Source organism: Nannobrachium achirus (assembly GCF_963921795.1).
Source record: "Nannobrachium achirus genome assembly, chromosome: 16".
In the NCBI taxonomy this organism is placed as follows: domain Eukaryota; kingdom Metazoa; phylum Chordata; class Actinopteri; order Myctophiformes; family Myctophidae; genus Nannobrachium; species Nannobrachium achirus.
Genome location: NC_137823.1, coordinates 40743356 through 40764700, shown reverse-complemented (window position 1 = coordinate 40764700; position 21345 = coordinate 40743356). Strand labels below are relative to the sequence as shown.

General features: G+C 42.8%; 1 protein-coding gene across 1 annotated transcript in view; it reads right to left on the bottom strand.

The window, feature by feature from the left end:
- Positions 1-19653, bottom strand: part of kcnk10a (potassium channel, subfamily K, member 10a) — a gene marked incomplete at both ends in the record, with an annotated part of 29726 nt that extends 10073 nt beyond the window's left edge. The window contains 3 exons of the mRNA XM_080744929.1: positions 301-418; positions 13367-13770; positions 19602-19653. Of these exons, the coding sequence (XP_080601055.1) occupies positions 301-418; positions 13367-13770; positions 19602-19653 (574 nt within the window). The remainder of the gene's footprint in view (positions 1-300; positions 419-13366; positions 13771-19601) is intronic.
- Positions 19654-21345: the final 1692 nt, after the last annotated feature.

The window sequence follows — 21345 nt, the reverse complement described above, 5'->3', positions numbered from 1 at the left end:
CTATCATGAGAGACATAACAAACCCACAAACCGAACCCACAAACATGAATAGTCTTTTCTACTAAGCTATCGATCTATTCCCTCTCTAAATAAAGATCTGCCAAAAGTCAGTTTAGATTTCGGATGTCTTTCAGGACAGGACATTCCAAGATGGTGGATTTTAATTCTCTTAAATAGTGGTTTCAAAACTGGTTTGCAGACACCAATGGGTGACGTCACGGCTCCCATTGTCCATATTCTTTACAGTCTATGGTCTGAACCTCTTGCTGCAATCCAGTGAAGTGCCATCGGTACACTTACCTATGGTTGTGATGACGGTACCAGCGAAGAAGAAGGAACTGCTTAGGTCCCAGTGGCTTGAGTTGTAGGACGTATCTCCCATGGGACTCACCCCAGCATTCACTGCATCAATAGAAGTCTGTGGTTGTAATATAAAAAAAAAATAATAATGTCAAAGCCATTGTTCTTTAGTCTACAGTTTTTTATTCTACTAGGTGGTTAACCACTTCAACCCCATATACTTTGCTGATCGGGGTCTCCCAGAGGTCTGTACTTCTTAGTCCCCTACTTATTTCCCTCTACACCAAATCATAGTTACTCTCTACGCCAAAAATAGTCGATCTACAAGCTTGCTTTTGCTGTGCAGAATGTTAGCCTATTATAATAACATGCTGAAAAGGTACACTAGGGTTCATGGGGTTAATTCGTTCTCTGTTCTGGTTCTGTGGACCCTGACTAATGCTAGCTTTGTATAAGAATTCAAGGGTGCGTACGCATAAAAATTATGCAAAGATGGGTGAAAAGGAAAATTGACATGAGCTGTGTGTGTCCCCCTTCCCTGTTATTTTTCTTTCCTATCCAGTGTGGCCTGTTGTGACTTCAAATATTGGTTTCCTGTGTGTTCCTTCATTTTGGGTCCTTAGCTGATCCTGAGCCTTATCGTGAGAGCATCTCTCCACATTGTACTGCTGGTGGTTTATACAGGTTTTCAGGTAGTGTGTTTTGGCGACAGAGTCAGAGGAGAGATTATAAAGAAGCAATTATAAAAGCCTGTGTCAATATACTGTAATTTAAATTGCAGTGTCTGTGAGTTTGTCTGTGAGAAAAGTGTTACTTTAATACACATTATAATTGCATGAAATCAATCTGAAATGTTTCTCTTCAGTTCAATGCACGTTTCCCTGCCGGTGCAAACCATTATGAATGAGCCAAAACATTTCTCATAAATACTACTTATTGCAGGATGCCAGTCTAGTCTGATCCAGTGGAGAGAGCTCTGCAGTCCCCTCTCCTCCTCCAGTGGCTGACTCCTATCGTGTAGGCACTGTTATGCTTCTTGTCCTCCCTTTTTAAGCCCCCCCCCCCCCCCCCCCCCATTTCTTCCTCTGAGCCAACGCTATAGCGTAAATATATTTACTGCATGAGTCAATTGACTCAGATCATTACAGCTTCATCATACTCAGGATGAACAGGCTATGATCAGCATAATAAGAGTCCTCAGTGTCTCAGTCAGTCAGTGTAGCACTCTGCCAGGTGCACAGAGACAGCCCTCAGGAGCCTTTGACATCAAGCTCCATCAGAATGTTCCAGTCCATTACACCCAGTTGTGCTTTTAACCACTTAAACCACTGTTTTCCAAACAGTGGTTTAAGTGCTCACATGTTTATGGGTCTCTTAATTATTATTACGGTATTTCAAAACATTAAAAAAAAAACTACCACCAAACAGTGGTTTAAGTGCTCACATTTTTATGGGTCTCTTAATTATTATTACGGTAGCCTATTTCAAAACATTTTCAAAAAAAAACTACCACTGACTTAAACCATATACTTTGCTCACCTGTATCACCCAGGGGTATACCTTGGTTCCCTCTCATTCTTTCCCTTCTACACCACATTTCTTCCCCAAAAATAGTTGATCTACAAGCTCTCAGCGTGTCGCGGGTGCATTGGTGAGCTAGTAGATCCGCCACTTCCATCAAATGCTTTCCTATTTTGTCCTACAGTTATATCGTCTACTGTGACATGCCCAGAATAGTGACGCTATAAAGAGGTTCATTCTACAGCTGCAGGGCAGCACCTCTGCATGGTCAATCAATGTGACAAGAAGCGCCAGGATAGAAGGATGGATGGTTGGAGGATGGAGAGAGAGAGAGAGAGAGAGAGAGGGAGAGAGAGAGAGTGACCAGGCAGTGCCAGGTAGGTCTTCATGGCCATAGCAGTCACGCTCTGTGGCAGGGTGCCCTGAGTGATGCCACCGTTAACAGATGGGACTCGGTGTGCGGATGTTCTCTCAGGGCGTGAGGAATAGGTGTGTGTAGTTAGTTGGCTGAAGGGCAAAGCGAGGACGTGCATCCGTTGATCTCCTCGTGAAGCATCAAACTCTAAGAAACGGTGTTTGTAACAATTGCCGCAGTGAACTAAATACAGTATACAAGAAGTGTTTTTGCTCAGATCAGTGAGAACTAAAAACTAAGAAGTTGCTGTACGAGTGGTTGAGCAATTAAGCAAAGCCTTTTTCCTGCACCTCAGCACATGCAACGCTACACTGGCACAAAGGAACTGCCTAATTATGCACCAGTCACCATTTCCACTCATAATTGCATTTGACAGCCACAGCATGCACCAAAACAACATCTCTTTTCTCGAGCAGACGTTCCAGTTACAATCTCTCTCGCTGGATACACTGTGTCAATCAAAATGACAGTGAGTGTCCCAGCCACACGGCTCACTCTATAAAACATGGCAAAATGGATGTATGAATCGATTGCATTACATCCTTGAATCGATCTGTGCTAGTGTTAAGTTATGCACAGCTGTGCCACCCTTGTATTTCGCTTATTTACAAAGTTCTCTTTCTTTTGTGTTTGACTGCAACTACAAGAGTCAAGACAGGGTGTCTGTTATTTGTCAACCTCAATGTCATTTGTCAATTCATCGTTGCATTGCATGTGCGTTCTATCTCTTCCCATCTATCACTGAAACTGTAGTGTTGAGAATGGCTTTACAGAGACAGTTAGATGGCAGCTCTGTACGCTGCTTTGCTCTCATACCGTAGGTATTTTATCACTGTGCATAAAAGGCATGGTGCTGGGCACAGCATGCATGGCCTGTCGCTGTCCATTGCCAGTGGTGCTGAACCCCACCATTCGCCAATCGATAACTGTAGAGTGATGTGTGCTGTCCTTGGTTTGTCCATCTGTCTCACAACAACTGGCAGCTTGTCTTGCGGGCTTGCTCGGCTCATTAAGTAATAATTTGTGTTCATGATGATAGGATATTGGTTATTTTTCCAGTTCTTTTTTCAGTTATCAGAATCGCCCCTTGAGATCGCTCCAACCCCTCTTTGCTGAGAGTCGATCTCCGACCCTGTCTCCAGGGTTTGTTTTGTAATTATACAATGTGCTGTGATGACTAAGACCTTTGACGCAGTAAACTCTGCAGTCTGTTGCCCAGGGTACCGCTTCACCTCCCCTGGAGTCCCACATGGATGATCCACAAATGAGACTGGGCATAATATGATCCTGCACCTTTTTTTGACTGTTTTGTTAGGCAAACATTTGGCAAAAATAGGTGAACATTGGGCAAAAATAGCAGATATATAAGCTCACAATGTGTCGCAACGTGATGTATTACCCCTTACTGTATAGTGACCCCATACTGCCGGTCACTCCATCCATGCATCCATCTATCCAGCCATCCATCCAAAAGTAGTTTTGCCACAGTGAGAGCAATATACAAGAGCGATGTGAAGTGCATCGTTTTTCTTTTGCTTGTTTTACTCAGATTAAAGAAAACAAAAAAATAAGAAGTTTGCTGTACGAGTGATTGAGCAATTATGCAAAGCCATTTCCTATACCTCAGCACATGATTTAGCCTATTGTAAAGTTGCACTTGGAACAAAAATATTTGGCAAAAATAGGTTAACATTTGGCAATGATAGCAGATGTACAAGCTCACAATGTGACTGGGAATTGGATTTAGAGATGTCATGTTGCAGTAGAGTATATCTACCATTTCACAAGAGCCCTTCCTGTAGCTTTGAGCTAGAGAGAAGTGAAATAATACATCCAACTAAGATGGCTGGAAGAAGGTTAATGAATAGCAGTGACCTCAGAGCCTGCCTTTAGCTTTTAGATGTTTATAAGTGGCTAGGATAAAGGTTTCTTTGGTATGCTGCCATCAGTGTCTTAATATTGCTTCCCTTTTGAGCAATGCAGATCCAGTAAGACGTTTTCATGTAAAACTATGGTCTCAGCAGAGAGACCATTACAGAGCTACAGTGGCTCAATAACCATTCCACACGACCCATAATCTGCTGGAGAGGAGATCAGCAAAGTCTGCAAATGTCTGTGTACAGTAAAACCCTGTGTTATTTTAACATTGAAGTGTAAAATGTAACCACATTTTGTACATTTGTACACACTCAATAAATTATGATAAATTATCACTGAGGGTTTTACTGTGTCGCTCCTAGAATAAGCAGAAAACCCTAAACATTTCAACAAGGGTTAATCTCTGGTGTGGGTGTACTTATGAAGAATTCTGCAAAAATAGCCGATCTATAAGCTCACAATGGAAGGGTCCCAGCTTCCAGTCAATGACGTAGGCCTATCTAGAGTTTAAGTGGTTAGAGAAAAGCACTTAAATGGTAAATGGTGCATTTATATAGTGCCTTTATCCAACGGCGCTTTACAGATATTGTGCATTACATTCACCCATTCACCCACACATTCATACACCAATGGCAGAGGAAACAATGCAAGGCACCAACCTGCTCACCGGGAGCAATTGGGGCTCACAGTCTTGCGCAAGGACTCTTCAACACTACTGTAACTCTGGGGGAGCCCGGGATTGAACTGGGAACCCTTCGGGAACCCTCCGTGTTTTAAATAAGGTTTCTCTACGCCTGAGCCAATGCCGCCCCACTTGCACTTGTACTAGACAAATGAAAATGTAAGTTTGAATATTTTTGACAATTTCCCGAAAATAGAGATGCCAGGGTTAATGTGTTTAATGTCCAAATCCAAAATAAATAATAACAAACATTAAAGAGGTGGTGCCATAGTTTTGTACTACAAATATGTCTTCCCTCTTCTCGTTACTTCCTGAAAGCTGAACACCTCTGAGATCAAAAGGCCCAATTGAAATACACTGATATAATGACATCATAATATCATCCCCTCCCCTTTTTACCATTCAACAACACTAACTCCAGCTGGGTCACCACCCACCTGGCAATCAGGCATACTTAATGAGCAGGTGGGTGCAGCCACATAAAAACATAACACTTTCTGTACACTTTTTTGAAGTATAATCTTCCTCCAAGTATAATCATAATACCTGATGTTGTAGGGAGCACAATGTCTTATATGTCTTTATAATAATAATGTAATAATTAATAATAATTTAGTATTCAGTGTTCGATGGAACAGGTAGTCAGAAACAGATGGATGAGGCATAGATTTGCTCTCTGTGTTATGTAGATTTCATTAATATTTTATGGCTGGACTTATGGATGTTCAGCATTAGTTAGTTTATTGCAATTTTTCCCCCTGTAATTTAAAGCAATAAAATATGTATTTATTTTGTTTTGTGCAATGTCCCATAGATAGAAATGGACCTTGACTTGTTTGTTATATACAGTATCTCTCCCCAGCAGGGCTCTATAGCCTTGGTGTCGGCCTTCCTGTCCTCAAGGTTCTGTCTCCGGGGGTTTAGGAGCCAGAGGGTTTGGCAAACATCCCAGCTGTGTTTATCACCTGCCTCTGTTGCTCCTGCTACCTTCCAGTCACCTTTCACATTTCATTCGCTGTAAGCAAGACTCAGGCCTGCAGTTCTTAAAAACACGTTTGCTGAAAGGTACCTAGATGCAATATAATGCAATATTTCACTCATCTCATTAAGTGTCCCACGAAGCATGGCCAAAAAGCCAGATGTAGGAGCGGTTAAAACCTTTCAAACATGCTCTATCCACTGTGATATACACCTAAAGCATATTGTGTACTATTATTATTATTATTGGGTTCCAGGCGGTGCCCTGCTTAATGATTGATAGTTTTAGACCAAATGGAACCTCACAAGTCCATCTGGTGTCATTTGTACAATCTCACAGTTAAATTAACACTGAGCCTTTTGCAGTGTTGATAGGGGTCCCGGATAAAATTGCAATAGGGCAGGACACGCCTCAGCTGTAATCAGCTGTCAGTCTGATGATTGCTTTCATCAGCCACGCTTTTCTACACACCAACCACACCTCATTCCCTCAATGTTGCCCTGCTTACATATCGCCCCCAGCCACATTGGATCTCTGCTTTTTCAATTGCTTCCACCCGTCTGCAGCTGCTGGCAAAGCTTGCCTACACCACCCCTGATTTTGCGTAGCATGCTGCTTAGCTAAATTCAGAGAACATCTTAAGAGAGGAGCCATTAACGCCAAGTTTAACTGTATTCCATTTGTTGCAATAAACGGTTAAATCGACCTATGACTTGAGTGTTGCTGACTGAAATGGGGTCCGTGGCCTGAAGCATATCAAACTGGGGGTCCTGGACACCTGCATGCTGCAACCTGCATTTTACTGTGTAAACGTTTTCACCTGCAACAAGGCAAGCTGCTAATATTTAAAAAAAGTAAGGAAGTGTCTCCAGAATTGATGACGGCACAGATTTTGACATTACAACTTAATGAAACACAGACTAAGGTACCGGCAGCGATCCATTATGCAGCAGCACTCAAGAGAGCCTAATAGGGATCGTGAATGAGCTCATGATCAGGTTGATAATGCGTATACATTAGGGAAACTGTTTTCATACTTAACAACCCCATGCACACTCATAAACATAGAAAACCATGGCTCTGCCTTCTTCCACCGCCACTATTGCTGCTGCTGCTGCTGCTGCTACAGATCAGATGTTGCCATATAAAAATGATGAATAATTTATTCCCCCGGCAGATGCTTTTAAGACCTGAAGACTTAATTTAACCTCTAGTGTGTTAAAGATGTGGGCATTCTTTTGCGACATACATCAGTTAGGGCAACTCTTTACCATGACCAACAAGAGCGTGGGTGGAAATGAAGGCACAGCTGCTGCTGCATATTTCACGTTTTTCTTTTTCAGTATGAAATCTATGTGGAATTCTACCTGCATGCACAACAACAGAAATAATCAGCGCTTCTACCGTATGTAAGTATTGTACAGAGATAATTTATATCAGTCATATATTCCTATACGGTATATTTGGTTTTAATTCTCTATTTATACTCTGATGTATGATGGTGTCGTGTGTTGAAAATAGCCAATCTACAAGCCTACAACGTGTCTCAGATGCTTGTAGATTATCGCACAACAACGCACACATTTCAGCACACGACAACATCAAAGTTTAAATCTGGCTTAATACGGTATGGTCTCGTTTTGCAAAGCTTTGGTCTATACTTGGCTTAAAGCCCACCTGAAAACCGCAAAACTCAAGACCCATCTTGGATATGACGTCAGGGGGTCTGCATGTTGGCTGAAGCCATCAAAAATAGAATTTGTTTTTCCTTTCACCTCCAGCAGCCTCCCTGCAAGAAGCAAACCACATCTGCTGCAGCAGCATGGGCACATGAAGTCAGTCAGCCTTAGCAACTGCATTCACACTCCCTCCCCCTGCTCCCCACTGCCTCACTCTCTCTCTCTCTCTCTATAGTCTCTACAGCTGGGCCTTTTGTGAGGGGGGATCAATCTATCACTGGATAGTAAGTACTCTCTCTGGTGTAGCCCATTTCCCTAGTTTTGCCTAAGAAAGATAAACGAGCGCTCTCGCAGTGCTTGAGAATCAAGGAGCTAATTCCTATTTGTGGCTCTAATTAAGCACATTGCTATTCGTCGTTATTCAGCTCAGAGTCCGGCTTGAGTTGTGTGTTTCCATTATTTGCTACTATCGTGTGTGAAGTCACAAATTGGACATGATGCCGTTCCACAAAGGCCTTTGTCTGGTTTAAGCCTTACCCTGTCCATTATCATACAGGGTTTCACTGCCGCAGGGTCAATAACTGGCCAGCGAAAACACTTGGGTGTTACTCCGCAGGGCTTTTTACGAGGGTCAGTGAGCTGTCTGTCCATGAAAGAAAAGCACTGGAGCTTGCACAAGTAGGAGTGCCGCAGTACAAGTTAAATTAAGTTCCGTTTATAAGACATGGCTGTTTTCACTCCGAGCCAAGACTCGTCTTTGGATCTGGCTTTAATCTGCTAAAGGGGCGGTTGGTGATTTTTATGATTGATGCTGATGGGTGTTTTATTTTTATTTTATTAGGCTATTCAGAGGGATCAGATTTCCTTATCACAGCCCTAAGGATGGAAAGATTGGTTGGGCAGAGTAGGCTAACCCAGAAAGTCCACTTAATCAAGGCTATAAAATAAATATCAATTGTACTTACAGTATAATGCATGTGAGCTGTTATGTGCAATCCATGTAACTAATTCTAGACAATCTATATTGTTTGCAATGCTTTGCCTTTATGTGAATTCCTGAAAACCTCAATCCACACTTCCACGTAAATAAAGCTATTTCATCCCCTCCATTGTCATTTCCTACCTAAAACCTGACGTAGAAAGGTGTTCTTTCACGTAGGTGGTCAACGATTTTCCTGTGCAGAGAGCACAAGCTATTGACACACAGAAACTTTGTTGTGCCACCTTGTGTTGTTTTCAGTGTCCTCTTGAAACTACCATTGTTACATTCAAATCGTTGCCAAACTGCAGCAGTAGAGGGATTTACTATAGGTAAAGAAAGGAAAGGCATGAAGATCAAAGAGGGACATTACATACAGTGTGCAGTGGCTCTCACTTAAATGGGATCACATCCTTTGCTTGAGTATGACTCACGGCAATCACTTTCCAAAATGCCTTTCCGCAAGTCGTGTCCCTCGTACACCAAATACTGCTGCAGCATCTCTACACAGTAAAATGCTGGAGTGTTCATTTCTCTCTGAGAGAGTATAAATGTAACAAAGTGGACCCGAATGGATACATTTGTACACTCTCAGAGTTACAAATGGATACATCACTGAGGATTTTACTGTGTGTATACCGCCACTCTCACGACAAAGAGATCAGCCCGGACCCTTTGATTGCAGTTTTTGGTGTGGTCCCTGGTGAAATGACAGTTTCTGTTGCTCAATCCGATGGAATAGTCTTTTCATATCCTATTTTGTTCAATTGGAAATCAGCCATTTCACCATCACATCGACACTGGGTTGGAGATATGATGGCACATTTAAAACTGGAGAAGCTTAAGTATTCCACCAGGGGCTCTGTCCCGAAATTTCATATAATATCACAGGACAGACGCACACCCAGATACCAGGCCTATCTCCTAATCCCTGTCAAGGCTCAATGTTCAAGGTTTCTTAAGGGTAAGCTTCCACAACCTGAAACATTCCAGAACCTCTGAGGTTTTATGATGCTTTCTTCTTTACGTTTCCTTAAACCAGTACCACCCCATTTTAAAAAGTCATAAAAAAGCTAAAATTGCAGTTTGTTCTACAAACTCAAAACATGGTGCCTTCTTGTGACGTGTTGTGAGATTACAGTTTTCTGTTATTGTTACATTTGAGTTTTGGGAACCATATCTGAATCCCAAACATTGAAACGAATCCAGAACCCATGAAATATGTTTCACGGCACAGCTCAGTTCGCATAGTTCTTGTAGTCTAAAAGAGCCATTAGTGTTACATCTTATGTATGGGTAGCAGTCCCAAGCTTATTTTTTCCTTTTTCCTGGCCTGTTCGTCCATCAGCCTGATTGTCCGGAGGGAAGAAACTATTTAGCAATCAACTGCCAGCGGCTCATCCCTGTTGCTTTACACTCGAGAGACATTTTGAAGCGGAAATGCCAGAAAAGGTCATCTTTATTTAAATCCAACGCAGGTTTTCCAGCCATACTCTAATAGTAATTAGTGTCATTAAGAATGGCCATGGGGGGTCAGTCTGGCTGCCACAGACAGGACCTGAAGGATGTCACACTCCCTGGCGAGTGAGCGCTGTCATCATGTCTTGCTGAAGGACACAGCGGACATCCCACACACACACTAATATTTTAATTAGCAATTAAGAGTCACCCGCAGGGCAGGTGTCCACGGCACAGGCTCTGTAAGAAAAATACATTTGTTTGACTGACTACTAACACCTGCTCAGGCTTCAGATCAAATTAGACAACTTTTCCTTGCAATTGCCGGATGAAATGCAGTGTATAGAGCCAAAGACAGTCAAACACTCAGACTTGGTATTACCATTTTTAAAAATATCGTTCTCAATTGAAGTGGATGAAAGCTGAAGGTAGCGTCCACACCACAACGATAACGCCGACATATCGTTATCTTTATCGTGCCTGGTGGGAATGACGCTTTACCCTGGTGTCCATATATTTTGGGACTACAAACTCACAATGAATCGTGGCACACGTTGAGAGCTAGTAGATCTGCTTAAGTTCTTATTGGTCATTAATTGACCACTTCTTAAACCCCATCCTACATATAATTTAAGAGGGTCATGCTCTCAGTCAGTCACGCTCTCATTTCCACATTTATCTACTCACTGGCTTCAGCAACTGATCTCAACTTTCACATGGCATTGACCATTAGCATTATTCAGACGGTGAGGAAACCCGATTTACATTTTGTCAAAATTCAAGCTGTTAATTAGCGTTTTCTTCACACTTCTGTTCAACTCTACGGCCGGGCCACTAATTTTATTTTCCATTGTTAGCTCTTGATGCTAACTGTTAGCGTCTACAATGTTCCCTGTGTGTGTGTGTGTGTGTGTGTGTGTGTGTGTGTGTGTGTGTGTGTGTGTGTGTGTGTGTGTGTGCGTGCGTGCGTGCGTGCGTGCGTGCGTGCGTGCGTGCTGTGTATTCTCGACAACGAGGAACATCATTTCTCTCCATTGTGGGTCCACGGTGTGATGCACAGGTGCGTTACCGTGTGTGTACATATTTCTCTCTTCTCTTAGCCTGTCATTAGCGTGTCCGCCGCTGTGTGGGTTGCACGCATGCGGCCGTGCCCTACCATGCACAGGGTACACTGCTACAGCTGTGTGTGTGTGTGTGTGCGTGCGTGCGTGCGTGCGTGCGTGCGTGCGTGCGTGCGTGCGTTTATGTGTGTGTGTGTGTGTGTGTGTGTGTGTGTGTGTGTGTGTGTGCGTGTGTGTGTGTGTGTGTGTGTTGTAACTGTCTCATCTTCCAACGGGTATGGAATACTGTAACTATGTGGAAGCAAGCACAGATGCCAACCCCCTGCAAATCAATGAGGAGTTCAACACCAAACGCACCCAAATATCCACCCAAATGTTGTATACAAATACATATTAACACATACCGGTACATAATCCCCATACTTCTATTCACCTAATTTTGATGTTACATTCTTTTTATTCATCATATACTATTGGTAGTGATGCTACTTTCATTTCAAAGTATGATCTAGGCAGCGTTGGGAAAGTTCATTTCATAGTTCATAATTCCATATTTTGAACTAAAGTTCATGGTTCCCCAAAATGAACTTAGTTATTTTTAGTTCTTTTTTTACCATATTCTTTTAATACTTTTGGCTATATTTTTTTGTAGACGTTGCTGGGAGCCATCGTTTGTCAACATTATTGACACAGCCCATATAGAACCACACACAGTGATTTTTTCTAATTCGCCAGACTTCAAGGACACGTGTGGTATGTTTGAACCCTGCAAGCCTCCTCTACAGGTTTCTGTTTTTAACGTATTTAGGCCTAGAATTATTGACTGTTTTAACTATTGAAAAATAGCAGATATACAAGCTCACAGCGCGGCACCGAGTGCCGCGCTGCGAGCTTGTAGATCTGCCATTTTTGGAAAAAGTGTTCAAATCTTTGAATATATGTATTTTCAAAGCAAACGTTTGTAACTCAAATTTTGCTTCTGAGGGGGTCCCTGGAACAAAATATTTTGAGATGGGGGTCCGTGGCCAAATAAATATCATTTTGGGGGTCCGTCACATGAAAAGGTTTGAGAACCACTGACATAGTAGTCTCTCAAGAACAGACTAACTGAGCTCCAGTTAAGTGAAAAGGACCTTTTCTTTGACGACGGCTGGCCAGATTGCTGACATAGAAACATAGTTTTCTTTTAGAAAACCTTAGAAGGATTCAAAAGACACTTATAGAATCGGGTCAAAATTCTAATTTTCACGATTTTTCAAAAATAGCAGATCTACAAGCTCGCAATCTGCTATTTTTCAATAGTTAAAGCATAAAGTAATGATACACTATATGTGTACCCGTTCTAAATGAGTTAAACACACAGTCCCCCTATTAGTGCGGTTTGTATCCAATTCCAGGACGGCTGACATTGTTTGTATGCACAGAGTGCTTTGAATAGCTTGGGATCAATGTGGCGCTCTGGTTTCAGTTGATCCGAGTCCACACCAGGGACAGGGAAAAAGCTCGCCTATCGACCACGTCCACGGGCATGGCGAGACAGACGTCTTACCAGTGGTGTAAAGTAACTAAGTACATTTACTCAAGTACTGTACTTATTAGTAAAACATTTAGGTATTTTTACTTGCTTACTTTAAGTACATTTTGATACCAATACTTTTGCACTTTTACTCAAGTATATTTTTATTCCAGACTTTTACTTAACAGAGTATTTCTACATGGCAGTATTGATACTTTTACTTAAAGGAGTAGTTCACCCCCAAAATATTTTTTTCCTATTAATTACTCTAGCCATGGAGACTTAAGTTCAATAATATTTTTAGTTTTTTGTCACATTCATAAGTCAATAATTTGATTACAATAAATGTACCCCCATTGATTCCGGATGGAGACCCAAATGCATTTGGGTCCCCATCTGGAATCAATGGGATAAATTTACTATAATACATTTTTTGTGTTAGGAATGCAAAAAAAGAAAACACTCCGTCTCGTCTGTTAACCCAGGGAACATGGGTCTGAAATCCGAGACTTCTGTAGTCTATGAATGAAGGGCTGCTGGGTCTAAGTTGTGGTGAACTATTCCTTTAAAGGGGTACTGTCACCTAAAGGGGTTGAGGGGCAGATTACACTGTGACATGAGCTTCTCTGAAAACGGTCTGAAACAGTCTGAAGCTCATGTCACAGTGTAATCTGCCCCTCGCCCCCCAACAACAACTGACCAGTACAGTAAGTAGTCATACGGTCAGGCTATACAAACAATTAATTTGATTGGCTTATAATTGTGCATCCCCACAATGACATCATAAAAAATATGAACTTGTTTTTTTAAGATGATTCTTAAAGTGACAGTAACCCTTTAGGTGACAGGCCCCCTTTAAGTAAAACATTTGGATACCCTTTCCACCACTGCGTCTTACCTTGATGAGTGCCTCCAGCTCGGCGGGCGTCACGCAGGGGTGCTTCTGCAGGAAGGCGGCCTTCTCGGCCGTGATGGTGATCTTCTGGTTGCTCTCGAAGGGCTGCTCCAGCGCCTGGAACACCAGGCCCCCCGCCACCAGGTAGGCCACCACCACCACGAACACCGCCACCACCGTCTTCCACTTCATCACCGTGAAGGCCACCGCTGTGCCCTCGGCCGCCCCCACCGTGTCGATGCCCGCCGCCATGCTGCTACCGGGCCGCGGCGGCACGGAGATGCGCGGCATGCTGCACCCCATGGGGTTCTGCATGGTGGCCACGCTGGCCTGCACCAGGCTGGTCTGCAGCATGCCCGCCTTGATCTTCTTCGGGGGCACCAAGTTGGGCTGGATGCCGACGGCCACTGCAAAGCAAAAGGAGTGAAGGAGGGAGGGGTGGGGGAGTCAAAAAGTTTTTTTACAACAAGGACAATACAATTTTTATTTCCTCGACTTGTTCGTTCCTATTGATTTCAGGTGCATTTTGCGTAGGGGCGAAATACATAGGAGATAGAATAACAGAAGGAGAGAGTAGAGAAGTCAAGACACCGCATCTGTGCCAATTGTTGCCTTAGGTTTTTTTTATTTATTCATATCCTTTCCTCGCTGCTTTTTAACACGTTGCCTCTAGTTTTCAACCATGGTGCAAAGAATGTTAAAATAAACTATGCGGCGTGTGCACACATTTACAGTTTACCTTGCTGATTAACCACTAGTCTCATGGAGTCAGACTTTCAGAGATCTCTGCCTACTGATCAGTCTGGTGGTGCTCTCATTCTGTGAGAGGGCTAGCCTGAGGTGGGTGGTAACGATCACACAAAAAACAGCTCTGCAGAACCAATGCGAAGGACGGAGGGCGGTCCTTCCAAACCTGAACGGTGAAGGCGTGTCCTAAAGAAAAACAAGGGCTTTGTCATCAGTCGCTCCCACCAGCTGTCCAAGCTCATACATGAATTTAGATGTATCCAATTAGGCAGAGATATCCAATCGTCTGGCTACACAAGACTAATTAAACACTTATCCCTATACTGTATACCGTTGTTGTCGGGTAGAAACCATGTATGTCCAAAACCTTTTTTTGTTATTATTTTAAGAACGATTTAAAATAGTGAAAATAGCCGATCTACAAGCACACAGATGCGAGACGTTGCGTGCTTGTAGATCAGCTATTTTCACTATGTGCGACACTTTTGTATGACGAAGTAGGGCTTTAATTTACGAAAAAACATACAAATTTGAAACTTGGAGGTACAAGGTTTCTGCCCGACAGTGACAATATAGTACTTTATTGATTTATACTTGGTACCCTCCTTTTTTCCCTCTACATACAACAAATCTTCACCAACAATAGCCGCTCTACAAGCTCACAACACAACAAGCTTGAGGTTGTAGCTATTTTCAAATATTTGGCTGCATTTTACTTTTGTGACATGCCCAGAATATAGGGATTGTAGCGTTCATTAACGATGTTGATGGGCAACAGGTTAAGTGCAATGCAATCACTGGGGTGTTTGCCACATATCTTTTATACAGGATGGTGCTGTATCCATTTTGATATACGACGGTAGGTTTCAAGGTGATGATAATAACATAAGATCAAGCAAAATCACACCAGTCACACAAACGGAGAGGAGGAGTTTAATATCAGCGGTGAGCTACAAACTGAAAAGCTCTGCGTGGCTGTGTGAGATTGCACTTCTGAACTGAAGCGACAACACGGTTGAGTACTACAAAATGGAACGTTACAACCAAATAAAACTGGAAATACTATAAAACATTAACTACACAATAAAACAGGGATCGCTTCTGGCAGCACCAATAGTAATGATTACCCTTGGAATGTTCCACGCACATGAATCTAAGAAGTCAGAGAGCTAGCCTTTTCCATGGATGGCTGATTATTTAACTTTTTGTGAAAATGCAAGGCATACGTGTTTATGTACAATGAACATGTGTATCCATAGGCATAGATAGACATTGGACAAAGAGTCTTTATGTGCAGTGTGTGTGTGTGTGTGTGTGTGTGTGTGTGTGTGTGTGTGTGTGTGTGTGTGTGTGTGTGTGTGTGTGTGTGTGTGTGTGTGTGTGTGTGTGTGTGTGTGTGCGGCGTGCGTACGTGCGTGCGGGGGTGTGTGTGTGTGTGTGTGTGTGTGTGTGTGCGCGTGCATACGTGCATACGTGAATGTGTACATACCGTACACACATTTATGATTTGTTCAGAAGAAAGAGACAGAGTGTATCAGTGAGAGAGTATGGTCGGATTTATGCCCGCCACTGTCGTGATGCACCACAAAAATAGCTATTTTCATTTCAGTGTGCGACAAGATGCGCAACCTCATAGAAATCAGGCGTAAAGCAAGAATCAGAGAGACACAAACAGGAGGAAACAAAAAAGAAGGAATGATTACATGCATCTATTGCAGTGAAATGGGCAGGCAGGGGTTTCATCACTTCAGTTAGACGTCTGATTGATCTGAAATAGAGTTTTGGTTTGAGGGCAAAGAGTCCCCAAGCATTGAGCGTGTCATGTCTCCAACATACAGTCTGTGCTATCGATCTTCTACAAGGTGACAGAGATGCATGCCTTTTAGAAGCCCTCTACCCATGTCACCTGCTGACATGCTGTTGCAAACACAAGTTTGCACTCATAGTCTTTTCAAAGTTCAACCCCCCCCCCCAAAACCCCTTCATGATGCAACGTTTTGCATCACAGGACTTGTGACATGGGGCATGAAGCTTAGGGAAGTGTCCCTTTCTTCTTGTGAAGAAAAAAGGGACAGCAACCCAATCTCCAGAGAAACCAATATGTCATTGTATCTCGATATTTCAAGGCAGGCAAGGCCAGCAACGGGCTTGCACCCAGATGTGCACCTGAACAAGGTACCAGTCGAGCGAGAGCCCACACCGATCAGTTTGAAGTCTGCTTCTGCTGGAATGCAACGTCTTTTCGCATTAAATAAACATCCACATTCTATATAACCTGTGATTTGCAAACACTTACGGTGCCAATGTTTCTTCTGCCGAGCAGGCGGAGTGAGAAGAATGAAATAGAGTTTAACTTGTCACCTGATATTGATTTAGAAGGGGAACATTGACTGGAAGCAATTGATTTTGAAGGGGGTAGAATGAAAGAGAGAGCGAGAGAGAAAGTAATAGGGAGACAAAGAGAAAGAATGAAAAAAGATGGAGGGCTAGAGAACACAGGGGAACACAGCGAAGGAGGAGAAGTGAACTGCTATTGATGTGCTGCAGTTTTTCTATCACACCTCTACATGTCAGTGTTTTGTTTCTAATTCTAAAGGGCCGTACACACCAAGAACGAGGACTATAACTACAACTCTACAACTACTATATATTGTTAAACATGTTGAGTTATTGAAGCAATATCTTTCCAGTTATAGTTATAGTTACAGTGCATAACTCACGTGGATGGCAGAGTCCATAGAACAACTAGGACAGTGAAAGTGCTGAATCTTATAGCTATAGTTATAGTACTTAACTTGGAGGGCCCTTTATACTGTATGCATCATTTTGATGCTGGGCTTTTATCACTTCACTGCCGTGTTTTATCACTGCAAATAAATGGTGACTATGCAAAGCAATGAAATCTTACTGCTATACCAAACAAGCGGCAACAGGTGAACAGCATCATATGAACGCTAGTTCATATGCTGAGGAATCCATGTCAGTGGAATTTGTTCAAAGAAAGAAAGAAAGAAAGAAAGAAAGAAAGAAAGAAAGAAAGAAAGAAAGAAATTAAGATATCCTCGACATCACAGGAGGATGAAATCATGTCAAAAATCTGTCCAGGTTACTTGTGAGTCTCTCTCTCAGCATATTTGATGAAGAGGAGGAGAGGCTGTGTGTGTTTGAGGAAGAAAAGTGATGATGGATTCTGCAGCGCAGTGCAGGAGCAGCAGGGGCTGCCGGAAAAAGGCTGAACCTCTAATGTCTTTGTGCGTTTTACCAAAAGCCATTAAGCACCGCTATCTGAGAGATGGAATATCCTCCAGCAGACCATTCCATCAGCCACTCCAATCAGAAACACTGGACAAGTTCCAACGTCGATGAAAACACCAGCCCACAGAGGACGTGACCTTATAAAGCGCTAAAGCACGCCAATGGAAAGATTGTTGTAAATATAAAGCATCTTACATTACATTACATTTAAGCACTTATACGCTTCTATCCATAGCACAACCAAAATACGACTGTGGAATAATCTTTACTTATTGGTAAGTGCATGCAGGGATAAATATAGTGTTCATAATAATGTATGACTCTCCTGTAAGGTAACTGGACAAGAAGAGGGGTGGACACACACACACACACACACACACACACACACACACACACACACACACACACACACACACACACACACACACACACACAAACACACACACACACACACACACACACACACACACACACACACACACACACACACACACACACACAACAAGCCTGATGTCTGGAAACAAGGTTTGTTGATTCACTTCATGAATGCTCATTTGCCTTATTTCCCCAACGTCCAAACCATTTGTTGTTTATAACACCATGCAGCAACATCCAATTCCTTCATCTCAGACGCAGTAAATACCATTAGCCTGCGCAATGATGTGTGCGAGAATCGTGACCACATGTGTCACGTATCTCACAGAAAGGGCCAGACATGTGGGAGCCAATGGGAATTAGCTCTATTTGATTTATGTAACACGGGCGGCAGCAGCGTGGGGAAGATTGTAATTCCTTACACTGGCTCTGACAGGTGCAATTCATTGTGATGCGCGCACACACGGCGTGCCAGCACCTCCAAATCAATGGCGTGGTGTGCATTGTGCAGGTAACACTTGACGTGGCAAACGTAAAAAACTGAGCTCCGCATTCCTCCTTGGAAGGTCATGAAAAAGAAGGGCATAAATCACCTGCACATGGCTGAAACGGCTGAGTAAAAACGTGATGATGTGGTGTGAAGCGGTAGGACGTGACACACATGCCTGATTGGGGGGGGGGGGGGGGGGGGGGGTCTACCCCACCAGTGGATGAGGTAATGTACAGCCTATACATCACTGCTGCATCACACAATCAGGCTATACCTTCTGCTTCTATTATCTCCATATTGACTGTCATTTTCCCCATATTGATTAAAGACATCATTGTGTGGTCAATAAACAATTAGAGTGTTGTTGTTGTTGTTTTGTGTGAACCATTGTTTGGCCATCTTGGCATGAATCAATGCTGCTATATGTGACGATCACCTGGTGTTGTGAACAGTGAGAGGTGGGGGGCACCAAAGTGAGACAGCTGCGGTAGAAGTCATGTAGGGACTAAGCTGAATCAGATATTCATATAGAATGAAGATATTATGATTTTAACTGAACTATCATATGAATAACTATCACGAAGGTTTGACCACCTCTTTGCTATTATGCAGAGAGAATTATTTGTTAGTTGTTACCCATTCTGTGGTTGTCTATTCTGAAACAACAATAGGCATTCTTTTTTCTCTCTCTCTCTCTTTTTTTGCATTCTATAGCATCCACAGAATTAAATAGATGACTGTTAAGAAGATTTTGCACAGTAGAACAGACTAATGAAACTGGAGAGAGAACAGTTTGAACACTGACACCAGCTTGCACCATTTCTCAAATTTGAAAAGCATCCATGCAACTCCTGCTGACATACCATATGTTTACACCTGGTCTGAATTAATTAATGCACAAGTTTGATGAACTTTAACCAATTCCTTGCACTTAAAGGAATAGTTCACCCCAAAATGACTTGTTAACTATTGATTACTCTCCCCATGGATATTGAGTCCAATCATATTTTTGTTTTTGTCGCATAGGCCTACCTAAGTAAATCATTTTATTGTAATACATTTACCCCCATTGATTCCGGAATGCAAATGCATTTGTGTCTCCATCCGGAATCAATGGGAGTAATATGTAGAACTATAATTGTCTTAGGAATGCGGGGGGAAAAGAAAAAATATAGGCCTATTGGACTCGAGTCTCCATGGGGTCAGGGGAAAAAAGTCATTTTGGTGCAAACTATTCCTTCAAAATGGTGAAATAGGCATGTATGCTATAATATTGATTGGGTCAATAATAATAGACTGTAGGCTACTGGGCGTTACTTGCCAGGATCCATATATAGCCGCTGTTAACGAAAATAGCCTAACAACACAAACCTGGTGGGTTCGTGGTCCCGGGTTTTCTTGGATTCTCGATTGGGAATTTCATCTTGAAAACGTCTCCTGGGTCGTCGTGACTGTTGGGGAGGAAAAGCAAAAGCCTCTTTATGAAGAACCTCTCATCAACGCCCTTTCGGTCGAATCTGTTGGCTTTAACCGAGAGAGGACGTTGAACGGCAGGGAATAAAAACACATCATATGCGTCTTATCGTCTTCATTTAGCGGTGGAGTAAAGGTGCACTTCGGGGTAGAAGGTGCCCGTCGGGGTAAATCGATGCGTAAATGTCCGCTCCTCTCCACCACCCATCCAGCAGCGCACGGCCGATCTAACCTCTCCGCTGCACCACTGTCCGTTGGGTGCCTCGGGTCTGCCTTTGCATTGTAGTAAACACACAGTGGGAGTCTATTAGAGTCAATTGCCTACTGTTCTCCCCAGCGGCATTGTTGAACTTGACGCTTACATCTTTGAAGGTAAATTGAGGGGCATGCGAGCGATGCAAGTATACGACGGAGCTGCTTGTCTGCAGTGCGAGTCATCAGCCTGCGTGAACAACCACCTGCTCCTCTCTCCCAAACCCAACGGCGCTTTGGATTGGCGCACGTGGCGTTCCTTTCATTATGTGTGGTGCGCTGCTGTTGAGCGTGTCACACTGCCAGTGGGGTTGTGTGTGGACGAGAGGTTCGTCACATTAAAGACACACCTTATTTCCCCACAAAGGGGGAAGCACACAAAGGGAATTGCCATGGATGTGGTGCAGTGACAGAACAACAGGACGGTGCACACTGACACTAAGGTTAAGGTACAAGGACAGGCACACCAGTGCAATACGACATTGTAGTCAGAACCAGACAGTAGCCTCCTGGGACTACCATTCAGCCTCAGCACCACACAGCCACGTGTGCCACCCACCACAGATGAGGCATGCTTTCTTTTGTTCTTAATGGCAGATTGGCCGGGCAAAATAAACAGTGTGAGGACCATTCTTAAGCTTGACCATACCATTTATTTATTTATGTTTGGGCTTTGCATTTATTTTGAATGGAAAGTGTGGGTTAAGCACATTGAGGAATATCATGCAAGAGCGAGCCATAAGGCTGATTCATATACTTTGCATCAAGATATACTGTACAAGATTTTTGCCATGTGAGCTTGTTGATATGCTATTTTTCTGTACATGGTATGAGAGTTGTGGACCAGAATACAGTACAGTACACAGACAGACACCATTACATCATCTGAACATGCAGAAATACTGCATGTACGGTAGACTGCACTTACCTTTTGTTTTAGCAGACTACTCAGTCTGTGCTGGAATATTGTGTGCATTGATTTTCACACAAACCAATTTTTTGTTATATGGATCTGCGTCTGCTAATAAAGATTTAATTGAATTGGGGAGATACAACAATACAACTTCAGCAGGTTGAGACACAACCTAATTGTATCCTTTGTTAACAACATTATGTGCTTTCAGGTCCCCATGCAATTGGAATTTCACTGGATCTGAAAGATTTGGAAAAGCCCCAAACTATGTCAGGATTGAAAATAGGCCTATAGTTCATCATTAATGCAGAATCACTGCATCTTAACCTGATAAAGCTTTTTGTCAGGATAAAGCCAGTCTTCCATTTGGTACGATTATAGGAATCGCTGAGCTGAGCACAAATCTTTATTCACCCGGGGAAGATTTGCTGAGCGTGCGTACTGTTTTTCAGCAACACCTTGCTTCAATATCATTCA